Below are 21,044 nucleotides of genomic sequence, written 5' to 3'. Positions count from 1 at the left end.
TTGTGCATCTGGTCATGATACACCACCTCCTTCATTTCCGGTAGGATCGGTGAAAGCCAACTGAGGGGGCTTTCCGTAGGTGGCGCTGTTGAGCCATTTTGCCACGCCCATTTCAAATTAATCCAGAATACAATTACTTTTTTGGGCTTCGTACTTCCTGCAAACTTTGGTCGGAATTTGAGCATGTCTAGGCCCTTAAAAAGACCAAAATGGGAAATAATAAGAAAAATCCTCACAATTTCAATAGGGCCTCTCACCATTCGGTGCTCGGGCCCTAATTAGAACGACTGTAAGTAACCTCACTGTTGTGTCTGTATTTTTTGGAAAGGCCTTGTGCACTTTCTGAGAAACCTTAAGATGAAATATTTTAACTTTCTTGGTTACTGATCTAATTCTTCCCCACAGTGAGTTGTGTGACATTGACTCCAAGCATTCAGACAAGGTCCAGTGGTTTAGTTATTATTTAACTACATGTGCAGAGGTCAGAGTCATGATACATCAATTTGAATGTGTTACCGAGCCAGATGCATTGACCACCACCAGTGTCATTTACACTGGGAGCAATGAAAACAAATGAAAACATGTCCCCCACCACGAGGAATAGCTTGTAACAAGAAATGTCTTTTGGTTTGGGAGGTTTTTGCACACAACAAAAAACATCCAATCCAATGGAGATATAGAGGAATACATGATTTTCTTTTGTTTTAGAATGAATATACATGAATGCCAATATATAAATTGTAATGTAAAGAAGTTAATCAAATGTATATGTTTACTTTTTTTGTCTTTTATTAAACAGTATCATCAATATTTAAAAAGGAAATAGATCGCTGTCTTCAACTGATTGAAGAATGCATGTTTTGCTTGTAAAAGGTGGTGAGTTAGTCTATGTGTAAGTGACCCATACTCATGGGTTGCAGCATAATAGTATTAGAAAGCCAGACATTTGATCACCACCACAGTGTGTGGCTACCATCCCCCATCAGAAAGCCAGTGTGGTCTGATAAGAATAATGAGCCAAGTTTAAACGGTCTAAAGAAACCATTGTGCTTCCAATGATGGAAAATGTAACAGGGATATCACATATTTATATGTAAATCAATAATGATACAACTATTATCAGTATATAATATATAATAAATAAATATAAATTCTTGATCTTGCTGAAATGCTTTTTAGTTATCGTTGGGTGCATCTCGTACAAGTCTCAAGTATCTTCTGTGGAACAAAATAACCTTTTAATGAAAGCATGTTTCAACTCAAGGGTTCTGAATCCAGATCTGAATATTATTGCAATTACACTGATAATTTCATTTAATTCACTTTCCTCATGCAGTGACATGAAAAGCTGTAACACAGTCCATCTCCTTTTTAATTGTATCCAACATCTTTTTAATTTCAAACTAAAAGCTGGGCTTAGCAAATGTTTCGTGTCCATGTTTAATGTTGTTCTTCAGAAGTGTTGTTCGCTCTCTGTGTTGGTGTCATTGTAAAGCTCATCATTTCAGCTCCAGTGAAGCTGATGCCGGCTCTTTCAGGTGAAACATCTGTGTCGGGGCTTCTTTCTATAGTCTGGGTCCTGTTGCGAAGCAGCCCTGCGGGGTCAGGGACTGTGACGAGAACCTGCAGGGGCCAGACTGCCCCAGTCTTACTTTGTTAACCTGTGCCTTGTTCCTGTCAGATTCCTTATACACAAGAATAGAAGAGAGGGGGAGCTGGCACCAGCTTATCTGCCATTTGCCCTCCCATGCTGCAGCCTTATAGCCACAAAGATGGACATCGTCCTGACACCTAACGGCAGACTTTGAGGGGAGGGGGAAAGGGGACAGACGCTTCTGCTAATGTTGAGGGTCAGACCAAGTTTACCGGAGCAGACAAGCGAAGAATTAGAGGATTTATTTTTCAGGGCAAACTATCAAGTTGTGGATGTTTTACAGGTCTCCATGGACAACCCCATTTACTATAGCCTGTAGTTTTCAGTGGGCATTCATTCTTATCAATTCAACTTTTTTTGATAAATGCCAAACCACAACTAACTTACGAACGCCACAATCTTGCACATTTGGAGACAGAGTCTCTAGCAAACAAATCAGGGCTGGAGCCACAGTATCGACCAATTCTGAGCCAATCTCATCTGTCGATAATAGCACCTTGTTTTTTGCATCAAATAACTAAATAAAACCAAACTAACTACAAAATATAGCACTTGAACCTAAAAGGACATAAACCATCTTTGAAAAAAAACACCTTGGGGATGTGAGTCCAATTCTTTCAGATCCATCCGTGTGTGTGTCTGCGAGCGTTTTTGTGTGTGTGTGTGTGTGTGTGTGTGCGTGTGCGTGTGTGTGTTTAATGGCCAGCAGGTGGCATCCAGGGGGGTTTTCAAGCTTTGTCACTTAAAAAGAGTTGCAGAACATAAACATTGAGTTCAAATCCACCACAAAGCTCAGTAAAGCCGAGCTGACAGTCGTCTGTCACATTAAGTACAATTATTATGAAAACATCAATTATAGCAGCTTTGATAAATGTTTGACTGCTGCTATTAGAACATGTAAAATTGATAAAAGTCTGTGATCCTAGACTAACCCTAACCCATCCACAGATATCTTGTATGAAATATGAGCACGGCTGCTGCTGTTTGTCAGTTTGTTTTTGTTCCGAGTCAGAAGAGACACAAACCTGCTCTGAGGCTCAGAGGAGACAAATCCACTGAAGGTTTTCTGACTCATTCATGAGCCTCAGCAGGATCATTCCCCCCTGTCTTCATCAAAGATTCCACATCTTGGCACAAATAAGGATATTACTCTAAGCTATAGTCTCTGCAAATATGTGCCTACTACCAAGGTAATTACTTTGAGGCTGCAGTGTACAATGAATGTGTGATAAATGCATGGAATCAATAATCAATGATTCAGTAAAGCAGGGGGCAAGAAGCTACTCAACACTGCAGTTGACTAATTGCAAGAATCCCAAAACATCTTTGAAGGTTTTGCTGTAGAGACATGAGGTTATTGTGATGATAAGGTGATATACCTTATAATCAATAGTCATCCCTGTCCCTTAGTGTCTATCTGTTTAATTGCCCTTAAGCAAGACTCTTGTCTCAAACGATGGTTTGCAGATCTAGAGCTGACAATCTATCTAGCTCTTTCTGATGTGTGAGTATTTCCTCATGTAGAGGAATACATATAACTGATCGATAAATATTTATGTCAGTAATATTTGTGAGTTTTAGGAATTAATTATCGAATTGAGGACATTTTTTCAAAGGTTCACTTGTAGATTCAATATATATATATATATATATTTTTTCATTTAATATCTTTGGCATATGCATAAAAAAAAAAGCACCTGTTCATTTGTGAATAGGTTTTTATTACAATCTTTAAAACATCATTTAAACATATTGCATATTATTCCAAATATATATGTTACATGACAAGTATTAATCGTGTCACTTCAATCGGCCTGCAAAGCTCAAAGTGTTCAGCTAATAACCTGTCTTGGAAAGCATCTGTCACGTCTGTAACATTTCACATTTTTTTCTGAATTTTAATGGCTTGTTTCTTCTCTGAAGTTTAACTTCACTTTTTAATTGTAAAGCAGCTCCCGTCTCGGTGGTGCCTCGGCGTCTGGAGGCTCCATTAGGCACAGGAACATATGGCACACCTGGTAACAGCTCACTGACAGACTGTCATACAAATACAGCAAGATACACAGTTTCATAGAAAACGTCTTCCTCTTCCTTCGTGCTCTGACTAAATGGAGTCTATCCGTCTCCTGGAAAACACCGCTGACATGCTCTTCACTATGCCCTTGAGCCCCAGAGGCCTCTTGGCAGTCAGCTTGCCGTCCTTCATCCTGTCCACCAGCCCCTGAAACGCCATAAGCACGCTGTGGTAGTTCTCTGCCGCTGACACTTCGTAGAAGTGGCAGTCTGTGTTGAGGGCCAGGAGCCGGCCCTCCTCGCTAAGCACTGTCCGCCTGTGATGCAGGTCCTTCTTGTTACCCACAATCACAATGGGCACTTTGTCCGTGTTGAGGTAGTCTTTGGCAGACCTGATGGTCTGAATGAGTCTGCTGACGCTGTTGAAACTCGCCCGGTCACAGATGCTGTAGACGAGGATGTAGCCGTCTGCCCACCGGACCTTCTTCTCAAAGAGTGACGTCTCCATGGACGAGTCCTGTAAAATCACACGTCTAATTTAATCTTAAGCAACAACCCTTAATGAAAAGTAACTAAGGATATTTACTCAAGTACTTTGTCAGTACAACTGTGTTTTTTCCCTTATGAAAAGAGTTTATCATCCCCACGTGTTGCAATATTTAGGCTATAAAGCTTATGTTAAGATTTGAATAATGAAAAAACTGCATTTAAAATATGTATTAATATAACTGAAATGTCAGAAATGAAATTGTCTATTTGATACTTGAGACCCATTTTAAATTATTTCCACTTAAATACAGTTTTTAGTGCAAAAAGTTAACTTGTAATGGGGTAGATTAATATTTTAATATTTCTACTTTTATTTTACTTGAGCTTTTAAGGAGTATGTCTACCTTTGTCATGTCAGCAGAATTAAACAGCATGAAAACCAAAAGTTATGAGTAAACTCAGTTTATCATTACCTCAGAATATGGTAAATCCCAAATATTGAGAGTGATCTCTCTCCCATCCACCGTGAAACTGTGACTGTAGATGGATTCTGCGAGACAAAGAAAGTTAATGAACTTCACCCTGGCCTCATATGCCCAAAATCAATACATAACATACCATATAGTATATAATATATCATAGTACACATATGCAACCGGTCTATGAATGGTATTGTTATCTCTATAAAAGGTAACAGAGGTACGCAGGAACGCAGTGCAACGTGATCTGTGCCATTATTCTGTAATAAAGTGAAGTTACAGAGGGTCCAGTAGAGATGTATGGAACTTACCAATGTCTCCATACTCTCCAATGAATCTCCGGGTTAGAAGACGCACAGTGAGCGCTGAAAAACACAACAGCATTAGACTCACTGTGAGTAACACACACACACACACACACATGAGGCTCCGACTGTAGATCCGTGGATCTGCTGTTTTTTTTTACCTGACTTCCCGACGCTCTCGGTCCCCAGAACCACAATGTTTGCCTCCATGCTCAGTGAAGCAGCTGTGCCGCGCCGCTGTGCTCCATGTGCGCCGGAGGAGGCTGCTTCTGCGCCGCTGCTTCTCCGCTGCTGTGCCGCTGCTGCTGCAGGGCGCACACACACAGGTTATTATAGCTCTCACTTGTGGGCGGAGAAAAACCAATCAACCACAACAACACAAGCAGCAGTCACTTGCTCTCAGGCTGTGGCTCTGACCCACGCTCGTCTGTGCGCAACGAGCCAAAAAAACCGCTTCAGGAAATAGAAGTGAATGAAATTAGACTGAAGACACAGTCTGGTGTTCGTATCCTTGTGGTGTCACTTTATGTCACTGATATTAAATCTCGTCCAGAAAAGTGTTTCTGTAAAACATCAGGATGGGTTTGACCTTTGCCCTTATAGATACAAATGGCTTCAACATGTTTTAGCTCCAGGATGTTTGTAAAGAAGAAATTAGATTTTATTTTTGCTCAAACACTTTTCGAGAGCAAAAAATGCTGCACAATAAAGTGACAAAAAAGTGTCATGTGATTGAAATCAATTCCTACTTAGCCTTCCTGAGAGGTCGCATTCACTGTTTGACCACCAGTGCATCCTTGAATCCAAGTTAACGATTCTTGACAAAGTGACAAGATTGAGTCAGACGGACCTAGGACCTTAAAATATTGATGTGAACAACAGAAAAAACATCCCTGAAAGTCCAGATAGGTTTCATATTTACTTTAATACTAGTCTAGTGTAATAGGTGTTGTTGTTATTGCTGTTGTGTTATCATAATCAGCAAATCGATTTTTCTCACATTTTGCCATAAGCTTATTTTTTGTATTTTTTCTGTATATTTGTATAGTATATTTATTTAAGTTGTACAGTACAGTTTACCTACAACTTTAATATGGGAAACTTGTTCTTTACCAAGTATTTCTATATTAAAATACTTTATACATTCAATACAATTTAGAAAAAAGTATTCTTTTCAGTACTTTTCAAACTAAATATTTTACAAAAAAAAATTTTGGCAAGCTTATAAAATATGGTTCACTGTCAAATATTAAACTACTTAGTGTATACAATTCACCACAGCCAGTTACAACAGAACATAGTTGCATCAGTATAGTAACATCTGATGATATGATTTAACATTAGCCCAGTTAGATATCACAGTACTTCTACTTTTGATACCTTACATTGTACACTTCCCATCGTAGTAAAGTGTTCAAATTGAATGTATATATATATATATATATATATGAGAGTTTTATATATGTGGTATTGTGATTTTGTTTACCATGTGAGTATGTTTGTATAAGGCTCTTTGTTTCCTGCTGCTATATTAACAGCAGCCACAAGAGGGAAGTAGATTTCAATAAATGTCTTCCACTCTATTTCGTCTGTAAACAGAAAACCCGATAAGTCATACTGGATGCAGATTGGCTGAACTGAAAACAAGCCCTTGGGTAATTGGTTGGTTGTCTGACTGGAACACGCCTCTGTTTTCTTGTGCGTTTGGGGTCTTGTATATATCACATGAAGGAAAATACTATAAATCAGATAAGATCAAGCAGGTTACATTTCAATATATAAATGTGCTAGAGCTGATTTATTTTTCATTTCATGAAGGCTCTGATTTCCTCTGCACTTTACAGTCTCATAGATTGAAGCAGTTTATTTAAACTGCAGCAGTGACACCTTTACACATAAACCACCCATATGATATCTGCTAAAATAAGTTCCTCTTTTATCTTGTAAATAAGATTATTCTGAGGCTGGAAGCTCCAAGACGATGTGATTTCAAACGTGTGGTTGTTTCCATGTTGTGTGTAAAAGTATTTATAACATGACATTGATTATGCACATAATATAAAATGATAGGCCAAACTCTGACTTTTGTTTTATTGTACATATGTCGTAAATGTCTGTATTTGTAGTTATTATTCTTTAACCTTGTTTACTGCTGCATTAACTGTGAAAGTACTCAGAAAAATGAGGTTACTGTAATATGGCCCTGACTTATTAAAACAGGCATGCAATTCCATAATTCAAAATACACACATGTATGTTATGTTATAGAAAAAATAATGTGGCATTTATTATTTATTACAAGATGCACTTAACCCCAAAGTGAAAAACACATGAATTAATGCGTGGGGAACGATTCATGACTGAGAGTCGCCAAAGCAACAAATGTTAAATGTTAAAAAACAGAGACAATATTAAAATGTTTTAACATTTAATGCACTTACAGTGTTTTTAGAATCATGTGGGTTTATGGAATGTATGATATTAAAGAAAATTGTTTTCTCATGAGAGTCTGTTTAAATGCTTAATCCTCTGTGTCTCAGTAAAGCCTGAGTTTGTCTTAATAGACACTGAACTCCTTTAAGCTGTACAGTGACAATTGATCCTAAAGTGAAAAAATTATGTTAAATGACAAACTTCAAAATTTAGATTTTCACTTAGTCCCAATAACCAAAAGGATTTACACAAAGGTGAATAACAATAATAATTTTCTTGTATGTTAATTTATCTCAGTGTTTTGATGCCAAACACTTTAAAAAGAGAGAATTTTGAGGGTTGAATCATCTCAGAGGAGCCAGATATTACAGTAGGTATTTAGGTTAATACCTAACATGTGTATTAATATGTGAAAATATACATATTCCATAAATTGCAAGGATGAAGACCCCAGCAACATCCGCTGGTAGTTTTACTCCCCCAACAAGCTCTTTTCATCAGAGGCTGTTTCGCAGGAAGCTGCTGTGACTGTGTGCGCTTATGCAAATATATCTTCTTATGGACTTAACTTAAACTCACTTTATGTGAGTGATAATTCCACTTTTCCCTGTTCAGCTGCATGATCAGGAAATAAACTGAAAACTATCCTCTTGATAAAAGATGCTGGATGGCAGGCCCTGGTTAAATTTACACTCCATTTGAAATTCCATTTGAGACGTGCCACTTCAAATAGAGGAGGATAAAACTGAACTGAGTGAGGCAGCAGCGCAGCTTCTCAGAGATGTGTACACATTAAATTTGCATTCAGCTCATTTTAAAACTATGATGCATATAAGTGTGTTATAGGGGGCATGTTCACATACCACAAGTTCCAGAGAGGTTAATTTATGAGATGCAGGTTTAAACTTTTTGAAGATATTTTCACGTGGAATCTAAGCTGTAACAGCAAACCTCTTTATAGACATTCATGCAAATAAGAGTTAAATACCAACATTGATTTAAATGGAATATGCTTAAAATATTTATTTTTGAAAGCAGATATGCATGTGTGGATTTTGCTGTCTTCACAAACTGATTCTTTTCCAGCCAGAAGATAAGTTAGCCTCATATGGTCATTGTTAATGCAATGTACACTGACATGCACAGAGCTGTATATGCACTTCTGTGGGGGTTTTCCATCAACCTGCCATGGACTGCAGATGAAAACTAGCCTGTATGACTAAATCTAGCACATTTACATGTTGGACTTATGTACGCATATGAATTAACATGCATTGTTCCTTGGTGTACCCCTTATGAAACTACCTTTAAATGAACATCAAGATCCATGAACTGTTCTTTGAGAAAGTGTGGGGGGGAAATATCCTGGATTCGCCCTCCTGATCTATGAACCCATATATATTCGACCCTGACCCATATCACATCCTTCCACCAAGTTTTATGGAAATTCGTTTGGTAGTTTGTTTTAAAACCTTGCTAGCTAACAAACAAACGCTAATGAAAACATCATCTCCATGGCGGAAGTAAATAATACATGCCAAATGTAGAGGGAGTGTTCATGCTGTCCTCTGCTCATTGACATTAAAACTGTATATTCTCATATCTTTTGGCCTCATGTGGATAACAGCACATGCCGTTAACCCAATGCTGACATATTATCATAAGGTCGTCAAATGTGTCATCAGTTTCCTGTTTACACGTCCAGCAGAGAGCATCGTTCGCATAGGGGTCATGTTTCCGGCCCCCTGATGACTGTATGGGCAGTGTTCAACCTCTGTTTACCTCTGATTTAGTCATCAAGCATCTTCCCAGAGCGACGTCAGGCTCCTTAACTGCAAAACGATTCACCAGCTGCTCTTTCACGCTGTGTGTCTCCTTCTAGGTGCTGCAGGTCCTGAACAGAGGGCTTTTAGAGCTTCCTGCTGCAGAGAGTCAATAAGAGAGTGAATCAAAATGTTGAGGCATGGGTCATAAAACTGAAACTGAGAAGAGCTGTGGAGTGACAATTCTCTTTGAGTTAGTTACAGTGGACTGTGGATTTGACCTTTCAAAAACATTTCATTTTGAAAGGTCAAATCCATTGATAACAGGCAAGAGTCTGTTTAAAATTAAAGTCAGTGCTACTGATGTGTCACATCTGAGCCTACATGAAGATGGACAATATGACTGCTCCCCTAAAGTGAAGCCAGAACCCCTTACCTGCCCCCTGGTGGCTGGCTGTATTCATGTTTCTGATAAGTGTGGTTTTACATAATTGTTTAATGCTAAAAGATCTGGATGAAACATCGTGATTGACAGCTGAGACTGACTCGTGATTGGTTGACCAAATGACGTCACCAGCACAAGATAGCTAGCCTGACATTGTCATACTCAATTCTAGTCAGAATATGAGTCTGAGATCGTTCCATTGGGCTGTGATTATGGGGCGTGTTTCAACCGCACCAGGGAAAACATTCCTCTTCGCTCAATTGGATAGACCTACAACCAATCAGAGCAACGTAGTATGTGATGTATGTTGAGCGACGCATCGGGCCAGCTGATAAATTTAACTTTTCCCGAATCCCGTAGGAAGGACGGCAAAAACTTCTTTTCCATCTAAAAATGCCTTGATCGCGTTTCTCTGTTCCTCATTCAAAATTAGTGCGCTGTTGATGTCTCCTAAAACAGACTCAATGGCAGCATCTACACATCTCAGCTCTCCAGCGGCAGCCATGTTTGTGGAAAACAAGGTCAACCCAAGCGCTGTTTGATGACGTAGTTGATTACGTAATTGCTGATCACATATCTATGGTTGATCATCTGTCCATCATTGTATAAAGCCCGCCCTGACAATGTGATTGGTCCGAACAGCTTCTGTTCGGAGCCTAATTTCTCCCCAATGGAGCGACTCCAGACATAACTTCCTGACCAAAAAATGTTGTGGGCGGGGCTAAGTTAGTCTGGCACCCAGGCTACAAGATAGCAGCATTTTAGTTTCTTTAATAAAGTGGAGATCTGTCATTCATCTTTATTTACAGTCTATTAGTGTTACGAGCTGGCAAGCAGTCGATTCGTTTTTACAAGGCATCCTGGGGGAAACATGAATGTCTGCACAAAATAAAATGATCATCCATCCAATATTTGTCAAGGCATTTCACTAAAAAATACTACAATGGATAAAAAGACTCAGCTTCCAACTAAATATATATGGACCAACTTTTCAGAAATATTCTGAGTGAAGGGGCATTTTTAAATGCATTCTCTCAAGAGAGAATATTTATACCACAAAAGACACAGAACAGAAATATATATTTGGATGTCTTTTGCGTACAAACACAGATGGAACGATTCAATCCAAAAGAAAAACAAAAAAAGGGAGATGATATCTTCAGGACCACTAGTATCAGTTGCTTGCAGCTGATAAAACAGAAGGCATCCATCATGAGAGGGCACTTGTATGGTGATGCTCTCATTAGACAGCTGTGATTCAGGACTGCAGAAGAGGGAAGAGCAGGCCATTAGCATGTCATTTCCCTGACAGGAAGGAAGCTTTCAGAAGCGCACCATTAGAATTACAGGATGAGGAGGAAGGACCAGGGCACCTTTTATACACAGAGACAGGAATAAGTCCTGCTGGCAGGGAAAGAGGAGGAAAAGCAGCATCTCCAGACAAAATATGAAGGGTGGTTATTAAAGAACTTTTGTCCTTTACAATTTCCTCAACTAAATTCTGTTTCTAGCTTGCATCTGATTAGAAATATACGTTTGAGCTGATGTCTCTGAACATATTACCGTATATCTGAATTCTCTTCATTATATAAAGCATGGGATTCGATGGCACACACAGTCCTGACTCCGCTCAGAAAACTTCCCTCTGCAAATGAGATTGTCAAGTGGCCATATGTTCGCGTGTTACTTTTGGTTTGTTTACATTGGACTTCAAGAATGCGTGTGTGCTTACTGAGAAAAGTGCTGCCTGAATATTTCATGGTATAAATATGGTAAAGTGGTTTGTAAAGGTCCCAGAAGGTTCCTCAGAGTTTCCCATAATGTCCTTCTCTCTATCGCCCCCATGTTTCCGCTCAGAATGAGCCCCAAGGGTTAGAGGGTAAGATGCTTCACACACTTCAACCACTTTTTACAAATAAAACTATACATACAGCAGCACAATGTCTAAAAAAATATATATTCACAATTTTAAAAGTATTTTACATAAAACCAAAGTGTCTTGGAGTGAAGTTTATACAAGTTTCTTTTAGGTTAGTTTCGGCTTTTGTGCCCATAAAGGTTAATTAATGCTCAACTTTCGTAGATAAGATCCGATACAGATACAGAATGAGCCTTCTCTCCACACTTAATAATTATTTAGTCCATATTTGAGCATGTCTTCTGAAAGCTTAGTAAGATGGACGAAACAGGGCAGTACCACCGTAATGCGTAGGGGGCAGTGTTTGGGGTCTTTTTGAGCAAGAAGATCATAGGACACAAGGAAGACATTCCAATCAAAAATAGCAAACATAGAATACCCCAAAACCAAATATGTCCCCTACATTGATCTTCGGGATCTTAACTCTGACCTGTGTTGAGGTTTAATCTATCAGCCAGGAGCGGAAGGGATACGAATGGGGCAGCATTCACAATTTTTGGCTAAGGTTATTCTTCTTTTCACTACAACTTAAATTTGCTGTAGGTGTGAGGAGAATCAGAAGACTCATGCAGTTTGTGGAGGCAGGGAAATTCCCACACTGAGTAGCTTCCTGTTCATTGGAATCATTTAACTGTATGTAAATGAGCTTGAGACAGACGGGGGCAACAAATGTCCATGATTAGCAAGTCTCCTTGGCTTGAGAAAGAGAGAGCGAGAAAACAAATGTGAATAATTACTGTGAGTCACTTTTTGTCCACGTTTCGGACAACACACGTCCAATGATGTTAAAACGATATCATGAAATATGCATGTTGTTGTGTTCCGATGTGAGCACTGATCTGCTCAGAGACAAGGAAGCACCGGGGCTGGAAAAGTCACATGCACATCTTGTGCTGTGCTGAGCAAAATCTGAAAGTGAATTATCTCAGTTGCATGAAATCATTTTAATTCTGGACAGCCTCCAGTGGCAGAGAGCCTTTTGGATGTGGTGCCTAATTAGTCAGCTTTTCAACATGAGTTATCAGCCCACCACATGCCAACACTGACAATCAAAATGTCAGAGACTAAAATATCTCGCTCGCTAAAGCAGAGATCAAATCTGCAGAGTGAAAAGATGAATCCTACAAAGCTGCTTCTCTCTACATGGACTGTTTCATGTCTGTTTCAGACCAAACTGCAGAGGTTTTGTTGCTTTTATTGTTTCTCATGAGGGTGGCAGTCAAATCTCATGTCAATAACCCCACCCATCCTAAACAAAGTTTTACTAGAACAGCCAGAAATGTAACATTTGATTTATGGGTCTGTTTCTCCATAGTTGGCAATTGTAGCTGAGCTATAGCAAGAAGGCTTTAATTAACCCGATTATAGGCCTGTGGTGGTAACTCACATTTCACAACAGGTCACATGACAAAATGTATACATCCTGCACTGCAACTTTCAAACCAAAACCATCCAGTCTTAAACTGCTGCTGGGATGTTTTTCTTTCTGCTTTGTGACATTTCGGTCGAGTAGCTTTATAAAAAGAAAAATCATGACTTCCTAGAGTCAGTTGTGGTCAGTGCTGAAACCACCGATGAGGACCCAGAGGTTTTGTCCTCTTTACTTTCTCACTATGAATGTTGAGTTTAGCAACGTCTATCTACAAATACCTAAAAGGAAACTTGATATAGGGTGATTAGTATTTATTTTCCTGGTATTGTGTATACAAGTTTGACCTTGCTTTATAAAATATAGTTTATATGATTCCAGATAATTTACACGTGATAGAAGCTTGATCAGTTGGGTGTCATTGCCTGAAGCCTGAAGTTAATGTTTTTGCTGTTGGCTTATTGCTGATATATCATGTCTGCATACAGTATATATGGCACCCAATAAGTAACAAAAGATTGCGGGGAAAAAAATGCATTTTTTAGAGATGTAGCTGTAACTATTAAGAGTGGCATTGCAAAACAGGCAATTGCCTGGGCCCCAAAGTTGAGATGCGATGAGATCAATTCTTCCTAAGATTTAAGTATATTTTAAAAATTTTTTAACTGAATTGTACAGTTAATGATTTACAAAGTCTGCAGTGGCAAATTCAAACCCTAACCTCCATCTCATGAAGCAGAAGAGTCATGTTATGTCCTGTCATGTTACACTGGTTTTCCTGAAGCTCACATTAGATCCAGAGAGCTCATGATGGAGTCAATGTGAATAAGTTATTGCCACTCAAGTGCTCTTGTAACCTGTTTTTATTGAATACAGATATATGATTAAACCTTTTTAAATAACACACACACATATTGTTCACGGCTAGTGACCACTGTTGTAAGAAAGTGATCCACAGGCATGTGTGCATCTATACAACTGTTCTCACGCTAAGCTGTGTATACTTCTCAGATCTGTTTGGCTAAGCCTTGGGACACTTCATGAAGCAAACATGGGATTACTCCTGACAGCAAATATGCACTTTGACTTATTTGCATGACATTTAATAAAAAATATATTGATTGTAGTGATTATAAAGCTTTAAAATGAGCCTCATAAGGTCGAGGAAGCTTAAAGATGAATCCACAAAGATCCAGTCGCTCCAAGGTTGGACATGTTGTTGAAGTCAGAGCACTTTGTCTCTGTGGCGTCTCTTTAAGATTTCCATGTATGCAAATATTGTTTTGACAGACAAATGGAGGCTGGTGGGGGAAACTCACACATAGTCTGGTCGAATTCCGGGTAAGACGTCTTCTCGATGGCAGCCCGAGGCTAACACTTCTCTCCTGCCATTGTTTCTGTCCAACCCCAAGTGAAACTGAAAACTTTTCGTGCTTGTGTGTTTTTTTCCCCCTATGCTCACCTGTTCCACAGCGCTTCTTCTTCCCTGCTGACTCTTTGTGTGGATGATATCCGACTCGTCTGTCTGGTTTAAGCAACTTTGTTTTGTCTTTTTTATTCCTCGTTGCACTGATCATTTTCACAGCCATTTCCATGAAGCAGGTCACACTGTTTAAAATGACCTAACACAGATCAGTCAACGCTCTTGTCACCACATCTGCTGGGCGGAGCAGCTTGTCTCTGAATCTAATGTGTTTTTCAACATAACAGATCACTCGAATTACAGTTGAATGACCTGCAGCCTAATGAGGAGACATTGCCTGGTTTTATTTAAATACTGGACTGGGTTACGTCATACCATGCCATGTTTGAAACCCTCTACCCAGCAGTGCAGATGATATTACTCTATTTTAAAACCATGCTCCGGCCTTTCTATTGATACCAGAGTAAAAATAGACATCAGAGCGGCAGCATGAAATAGTTTAAAATGTAGAACAGAGAGTGGTTGCTATATTTAGATGAAACACAATCACAAAAAGTGCCTTGTGACATTTTAGCAACTCTCCTATGGAGCTGAAAATGCCATTTGACTGTCCTTGCTTTCATGCAGTATTTATGTGCCCTTAAGATCTCTACTGATGTCGGAGGGGAGGTTGAGGTGTGTCTTCACTTCTGGTCAACGCTGTGTGACTGCGAGCAAATGCCAGAGGAAGTGACTACTGGAAGATTCTGCTGTTTGTACCCGACCCTCTCTCTTGTCGATGTTTGTCAGGAATAAAGGACGAAAACTCTGTTGTCATATCAAAGAGAACAAAGAGCTGGTTATAAAGTCTGTGCAGTGGCACAATGTGAATCCAGTTCAAAGTAAATCAAAGACCGACCACAGATGGCTACAGTTCGGTTCTTAACACTGTGTCTCAGTTGGTTAGTTGGCATGTGATGAAATAAAGCCGCTGAAGGAGACTTGACACGGCAGGAAACATGTTCAGGGGTTTTCCACTGAAAGTTTTTCTTTGCAGCGCCACAGAACTGAGAGTCTGAGCAAACTGGGGAGAAGCAGGAGACGGCTATGAGCCCAGAATGGGGATGGAAGCTAACACTGTCCGGACACGCAGTGGAATTCATGTGTGTGACATTTCTGTTGTGTATAGTGCCGTTGGATAAGTATAGGTATGTGGTGATTTCAGTCTTTTAAGTTGCAGCTGGAATGTTTGCAGGAGAGCACCTACCTCCACCAAGGCTCGACAGTTCCCTTTGATTCAATCAAATGGCAACAAAGTTCACACACTTCCCTAAATGTCCAAGAATTTTTTTTTCAAGATCCAACAATTATTCCCAAGGGAATATGGTGAAAATGTCCAAAAGGTCCTCTCTTACATTGTTAAAGAATGTGAAAACAAAGAAACAGTCAGAAATGAAAGCATAACCTCCATGGCTGAGGCATCATTTAAGTTGAATAACAATGTTACACAAGAGAGACAGTTGATATTTCCATGCGAAACTAAATAGAACTTCAGTTTTCACATAAAGGTGAACTGTCCATAGAACCTAAGCTGGTCATTTTACGTTATAGTTGTTTTAAACTTTTGAGGAGCTGGATTCTAACTCTGCTATGAACACAGTCAGCAGACGAGAGATGCTCCTCCTGCAAAGCACATAAATGTGTTTAAAGGAAAATCAAGGTGCATATATTTACATTTTAGGTCTATTTCAACTTTCCAATTATTTTGAAATGCATACCTCTAATTATCCTCAGTCGCATTGAAGGGACATTGTAAACTCCTTGTTAAATCCATACATCTAAACATTATAATTCGATAAGAAAGAGAGAAATAAAACACCATGTTAGTCATAAGTCACACATCTCATTTCCAATTAATTATGTTGATAAGTTCACGATATGGGTGTAAAGTCCCTCTGCACCCATCCTGCAGCCCCAATTCTCCTGGAACCGTTTCCATGGCAACTGCTGCAGCGTGAGAGCCGAGTTGAAGATTTTCAGTCGGATGCTGAGACCCAATGACAGATGAGATGACGACTGTGCCAACAAATGCACAACTCTGTTAAAGCAGTCTTGAATCAGCACTGAGTGAAAACACGGAGAGCTGCGGATGACTCTTCATGTTTTGTGTTTGAGTTTTCTGCAACAACACAAAGACAAAAACTCGACTTGACGGCTGCAGGTAACACACAGACAAGAAGAGACTTTTTACTGGAGGTGAAACTCTGTGTTGGACAGTGAAGAATGAAAATCGATCACTCTGCGTTTAAAGCCTCAAATAATTAAATAAAACCAGAATAAAATAACACAACAACAAGCATCAGTGTGATAACAACCGCCTGAAATGACAAAAAATAATTTGACGTGTCCCCTCACCTTTTAAAATGGTCTATGCCCTATTCACTAACATGGAGGAGGAGGGGATTATGACCTATACTGCAGCCAGCCACCAGGAGGAGGGGACTGAGACGCTGTGGCCTCGTTTTGGGCATTGATCAACTCTTATGATGTAGTGACAAACAGAAAATGATTCACAATTTCCCTTTTTGATTGAATATTGATTCATTGATTGAATATTTATTTAAGCCTCGGAAGACACATTGAGGGATAAGACCCTCATTTTCAATGGTGCCGAGGGTACAATAAAAAAGTTGATACATTAAAAGTTAATACATTGAATAAATAGGAATGAAATAAATATGCATATATATATACACAGTAATACAAGGTATAAAACAATTCGTCAATAAAATACTATGGCAAAGTCAACTAGCAGTTACAGTCATTGCAGGAGAAGTCAGCTGTACATGAGACCAGACTCGAAAACTCTGTCAATGAAACAAATGAGCGCAACTTTAAAGATTTTTTTTTTTAAAGATTTTTAATGTACAACTATAAGTTGTATGTGTCTCACTTTATTAGGAACACCTGCCTCTCAGGTTTGCCGATCATGTGGCAGCAGTGGATCAAATCCTGTGAGGAACTTCAGTTAATGTTCCCATCAAACATCAGAATGGAGGGAAGCAGTTTAACTCAGTGACTTTGACCATGATGCGATTGTTGGTGCAAACATTATGATTCAATTAGAAATGAAGGACCTCTCGATTGTTTTTTTTCACACGTTGTAGGCGCTGGTTCCCTGAAAGGAAATAACAGGTATTACAGGCATTTGTTTGCTCAAACCGGAAAAGTAGCTGCAGGGCAATGTTTAAACTTCCTCTTATTCCTTAGACTTCACCCATTTCCCGGTGTCTCCCAGCAGACGGGCTGGGCTTCTTTTCCACACTACACCCTATTTTTCCTAAATCCTATAAATAGCAGTTGTTTAGAGGGTAGAACAATACACCGCAGACTTCACACATTCCTGGCACCGGTCCGAGCCGTCACCGCCCACTGCCTGTAACTACCTGACTCATGTCCCTGCACACCCGGGTATATAAACAGTGGTATACACACACACACACGCACGCACGTACGCACGCACAAACACAATTATCCACTCATTCAATATTACTTAAACCAAACTCAGAAGGTTTAAGTCTTGTCTTAACCTAAAAATGTGTATTTTTGTGATGCTTTTACAGTGAAAACATCTAAACAAAGACAAATCCGAGAGTAGGCAGAATAAGCTCCAACATTTTCTGAGCTTTATGGTCAGCTCATTGAAAGAGGAAACACAAATTAACAGACTTCTGTGCCATCATGTACCTTCCATCATCGCTCCAAAGGTTGGAAAACATATGGTCTGAGATTTGGTATTCAGAAAAGAACACAGTGGAGCCGCTGAATTAAAAGCACATATTCACGAAACACACATTACTGCTGCACCTGTGGATCAGTGAAGTGTTTCATCTGTGCTTCAAACTATCCTTTTGAAACTAACTTGAGGAGGAAACTGCTCCACGCTATGTTAGATTTACATTTCTCCAAAGGTTGTTCATTTAACTTTCAGTATTTGCATAATGTCTCAGTTTCACCAGGACCATTTTAAATCGGGTAGCACACATCTTGTCCGACACACTAAAACCAGCCACTGATGATCACTTTGAATTGGATACCTGCCCAAAGGGTGAGGGTGGGGCGTTGTGAATCACAGTGGACTGTTGAATCTGATCCGTTGCAGTTTTCATTGTGAGTCTTTGGTCTATGGAAGCTGTTTCCAGGTCCTGTGGGTTCACTGCAAGAGTGGAACTGAGGTCAAATAGACAATAAATAATCAGGCACTACTGTTATAACTCTGACAGCAATGTACCAGGGTTAGAGGTCAAATGTGGGTTTATGAAACTTGATATATTAATGTGTAGACCTGTTAAGCAGCACCGGCTCACGGGCGAGCCAGTGCTGCCGATAAGCCTCAAACATTGTTATTTTCAGAACTGCCTCGTACCGCTAGATACTGATGCAACATATCATTCGAAAGCTAAGATTCTTCCGATTCGACTGATGTAAACCATTTCAAGATGCGATCACCACAGCCGGTACAATTAACGTCTCAGTCAAGACGCTGACACAAAAAAAACAATCACAAAGTCGACGTCACTCACCTAGGAAGCATCATATTAATCCACAGATCGATAACATTCCAACGAAAACAATCTTGGTACATTGTCAAAGGTCCAGACGATCCAATCCAGTAACATAATCAGTCCAAAACAAACTATTACATCAAAGAATAGCCACAGTCAGCTGTTGCGTAATCTCAGCGCAGCCAGCATCAAGATGTAAACAACATGAAAGATGTTTATTTGTATACCTTTTAAACCATATGACCGGTTTTGCCTCCTTTATATAAAAGCATGATTTTGAGTGTAAAAGTAGCCCCTTTAGCCTAGTTGGTTACCATAGTTCCAAATGGCCTTTGTGGAAAACGCCTAGACATGCCCTTAGGAAAAAATCTGTGAAATATTCATTTTCTGTGGTATTGTTATCAAATTTGAACCACGACTAGTCAAGGCTTCATGCTAGGGTCCCGGTGTGTTTTCCAGCTCATAAGTCCCAGCTAGAGTCATCTTCAGGCATCTGATTAACAAAAATATTCAGGCGGAAATAAAAACCTTCTACTTCACTGTGTTTCAACTGCTATTACTCAATGTCAGTAGCACTTAGACTGATTCTGACTGTTGGGGGGGAAAGTTCAGAATGTTACCTTTCAAAGAGACAAAGATCATGCATGTACTCCAAATGGTTCAAGAACAGCTTTCAATTTACTTTCGGTACTCCTCAGACAGGCATTTTAGGCGAATCTCACCCGCTGCTTAGAGATGTTTTTATTATTATTAAAAGATCTACATTTGTGTTCTCATATTTAGGATCTCGAAAATAATCATTAGAATAATAATGATTCATATCACTTGTTTATTCAAATAAAACAATATAAGAAAACACAAATTACATAAGAAATAGCCCATGTTCAGGTAGAAATACCGTTGAGAGCTTGGTTTTTATTTTTTCAGTTAAAAAGTCATTTTATTCAATAATCACATTTTTTGAGAGTCCAAGATGACGTATTCATTCGCCTCTGTTCACCTGATTCAGCTACTAGTGTTCATCTAAAATATCCAACACATCTATTAAAAAAAATGTACAGACCCTTTGAATGTCACTGTGGTGTTTTGACCAGTCTTGTTTTGGTTCAAATAAATATTTCACCCTTCATCCATTACCAGCTCATCTCAGTGACCTTTACATGTTCTCATGCTGCAGCTGAATCCAAAAACTGAGCACACAGCATCAGCAGAAAACCCCAGCAGCTTTCACACAACATTTGTTTACCATCCTCTCTGGTTCCACCCCATCATCATCATCATTATGTGGTCACATGACATCATAGCCACCGTTATACCTCATCGCAAACATGCTGACAACACGACTCTCCAATGATAAGGGTTGGAAACCACTGTGCAAATATCACACCTCCTACAACAATGAATTGTAAGTGAGTTGTTCATTTGTTAAGGAAGTGACTTAACAAGAATTAATCAATAATTATTGATAACTGATTGACAGTCTCAGATGAGAAGCACTAGATGTCCTACAAGGGTTTATTTTGCCCATGCAGTTAACTCTAAAATCCACAATATTCAGTTTATTTTAACTGATAAATTAACTCAGAACATTTCAGCTCTAAAATAGTTTATTTGTAGCCCAGAGATAAAACAAAAAAAACAATAGAAGAGATTCTGGGAAGAAACCACAAAATGTTGACCAAGCCGTATCCCTTACCTTAACCATGACCACTTCATTACTAACCCTAACCTTAACCATGACCAATTCATTACTAACCCTAACCTTAACCTTACCACAATTCACATCTGACTTCTAACCTTAACCGGAACCTCAGAAATGTAAGTTTTGCTTCAGGTCTACTGGTCCTAACAAAATCAATGTAAAGAGACATTTCCTGGAGACTAACTCAAAATCCTAATTCATGCTTCTGTGTCGAAGCTACGCTGTAGGTAAGCACTTAGCCTATGCACAGGGCCGAGCATTCATAGTTGTGCGTAGGTATGTGTGAGTCGTGCTGCAATTACAGCATTGAAACACTAGGGGCGGTAGAGTTTTTATGCTGGTGTTGGGTGTCTTCTGGTTTCGGTTCCCCTTATTTACAACTTCTCTGGTGTCTCTGTTTACTTCAGAACAATGGTGAGTGTTACTAAGTGGATCGTTTTAGTTGGAGCTGATAGATGTCGTAGAGCAAATACTTTTTCTTAAAGATCTGCAACGAAGAAAAGAGAG

At 39.3% G+C, this 21,044-nt stretch overlaps 1 protein-coding gene across 1 annotated transcript; it reads right to left on the bottom strand.

Moving 5' to 3' along the window:
• Nucleotides 1–3,758: 3,758 nt before the first annotated feature.
• si:dkeyp-59c12.1 (Ras-related and estrogen-regulated growth inhibitor-like protein) lies at nt 3,759–5,150 on the bottom strand. The gene is made up of 4 exons (XM_061077155.1): nt 5,102–5,150; nt 4,947–5,000; nt 4,630–4,706; nt 3,759–4,184 (listed from the first exon to the last, which is right to left on the bottom strand). Exons 1-4 carry the CDS (start codon nt 5,148–5,150, stop codon nt 3,759–3,761), a joined length of 606 nt encoding a protein of 201 aa, XP_060933138.1.
• Nucleotides 5,151–21,044: the final 15,894 nt, after the last annotated feature.

The sequence above is a fragment of the Limanda limanda genome, chromosome 8 (genome assembly GCF_963576545.1).
Source record: "Limanda limanda chromosome 8, fLimLim1.1, whole genome shotgun sequence".
Lineage (NCBI taxonomy): Eukaryota > Metazoa > Chordata > Actinopteri > Pleuronectiformes > Pleuronectidae > Limanda > Limanda limanda.
The sequence above is the reverse complement of the archived record's forward strand: the minus strand, read 5'-3'. Positions and strand labels throughout refer to the sequence as shown.

Excerpts from the sequence above, each read along its gene's own strand:
- si:dkeyp-59c12.1 (XM_061077155.1), bottom strand. The coding sequence starts at position 5,150 with ATGGAGGCAAACATTGTGGTTCTGGGGACCGAGAGCGTCGGGAAGTCA. Across the intron at positions 5,001-5,101 it reads CGAGAGCGTCGGGAAGTCAG|CGCTCACTGTGCGTCTTCTA; the intron begins GTAAAAAAAAAC and ends TGTGTTTTTCAG. Across the intron at positions 4,707-4,946 it reads TGGAGAGTATGGAGACATTG|AATCCATCTACAGTCACAGT; the intron begins GTAAGTTCCATA and ends TTTGTCTCGCAG.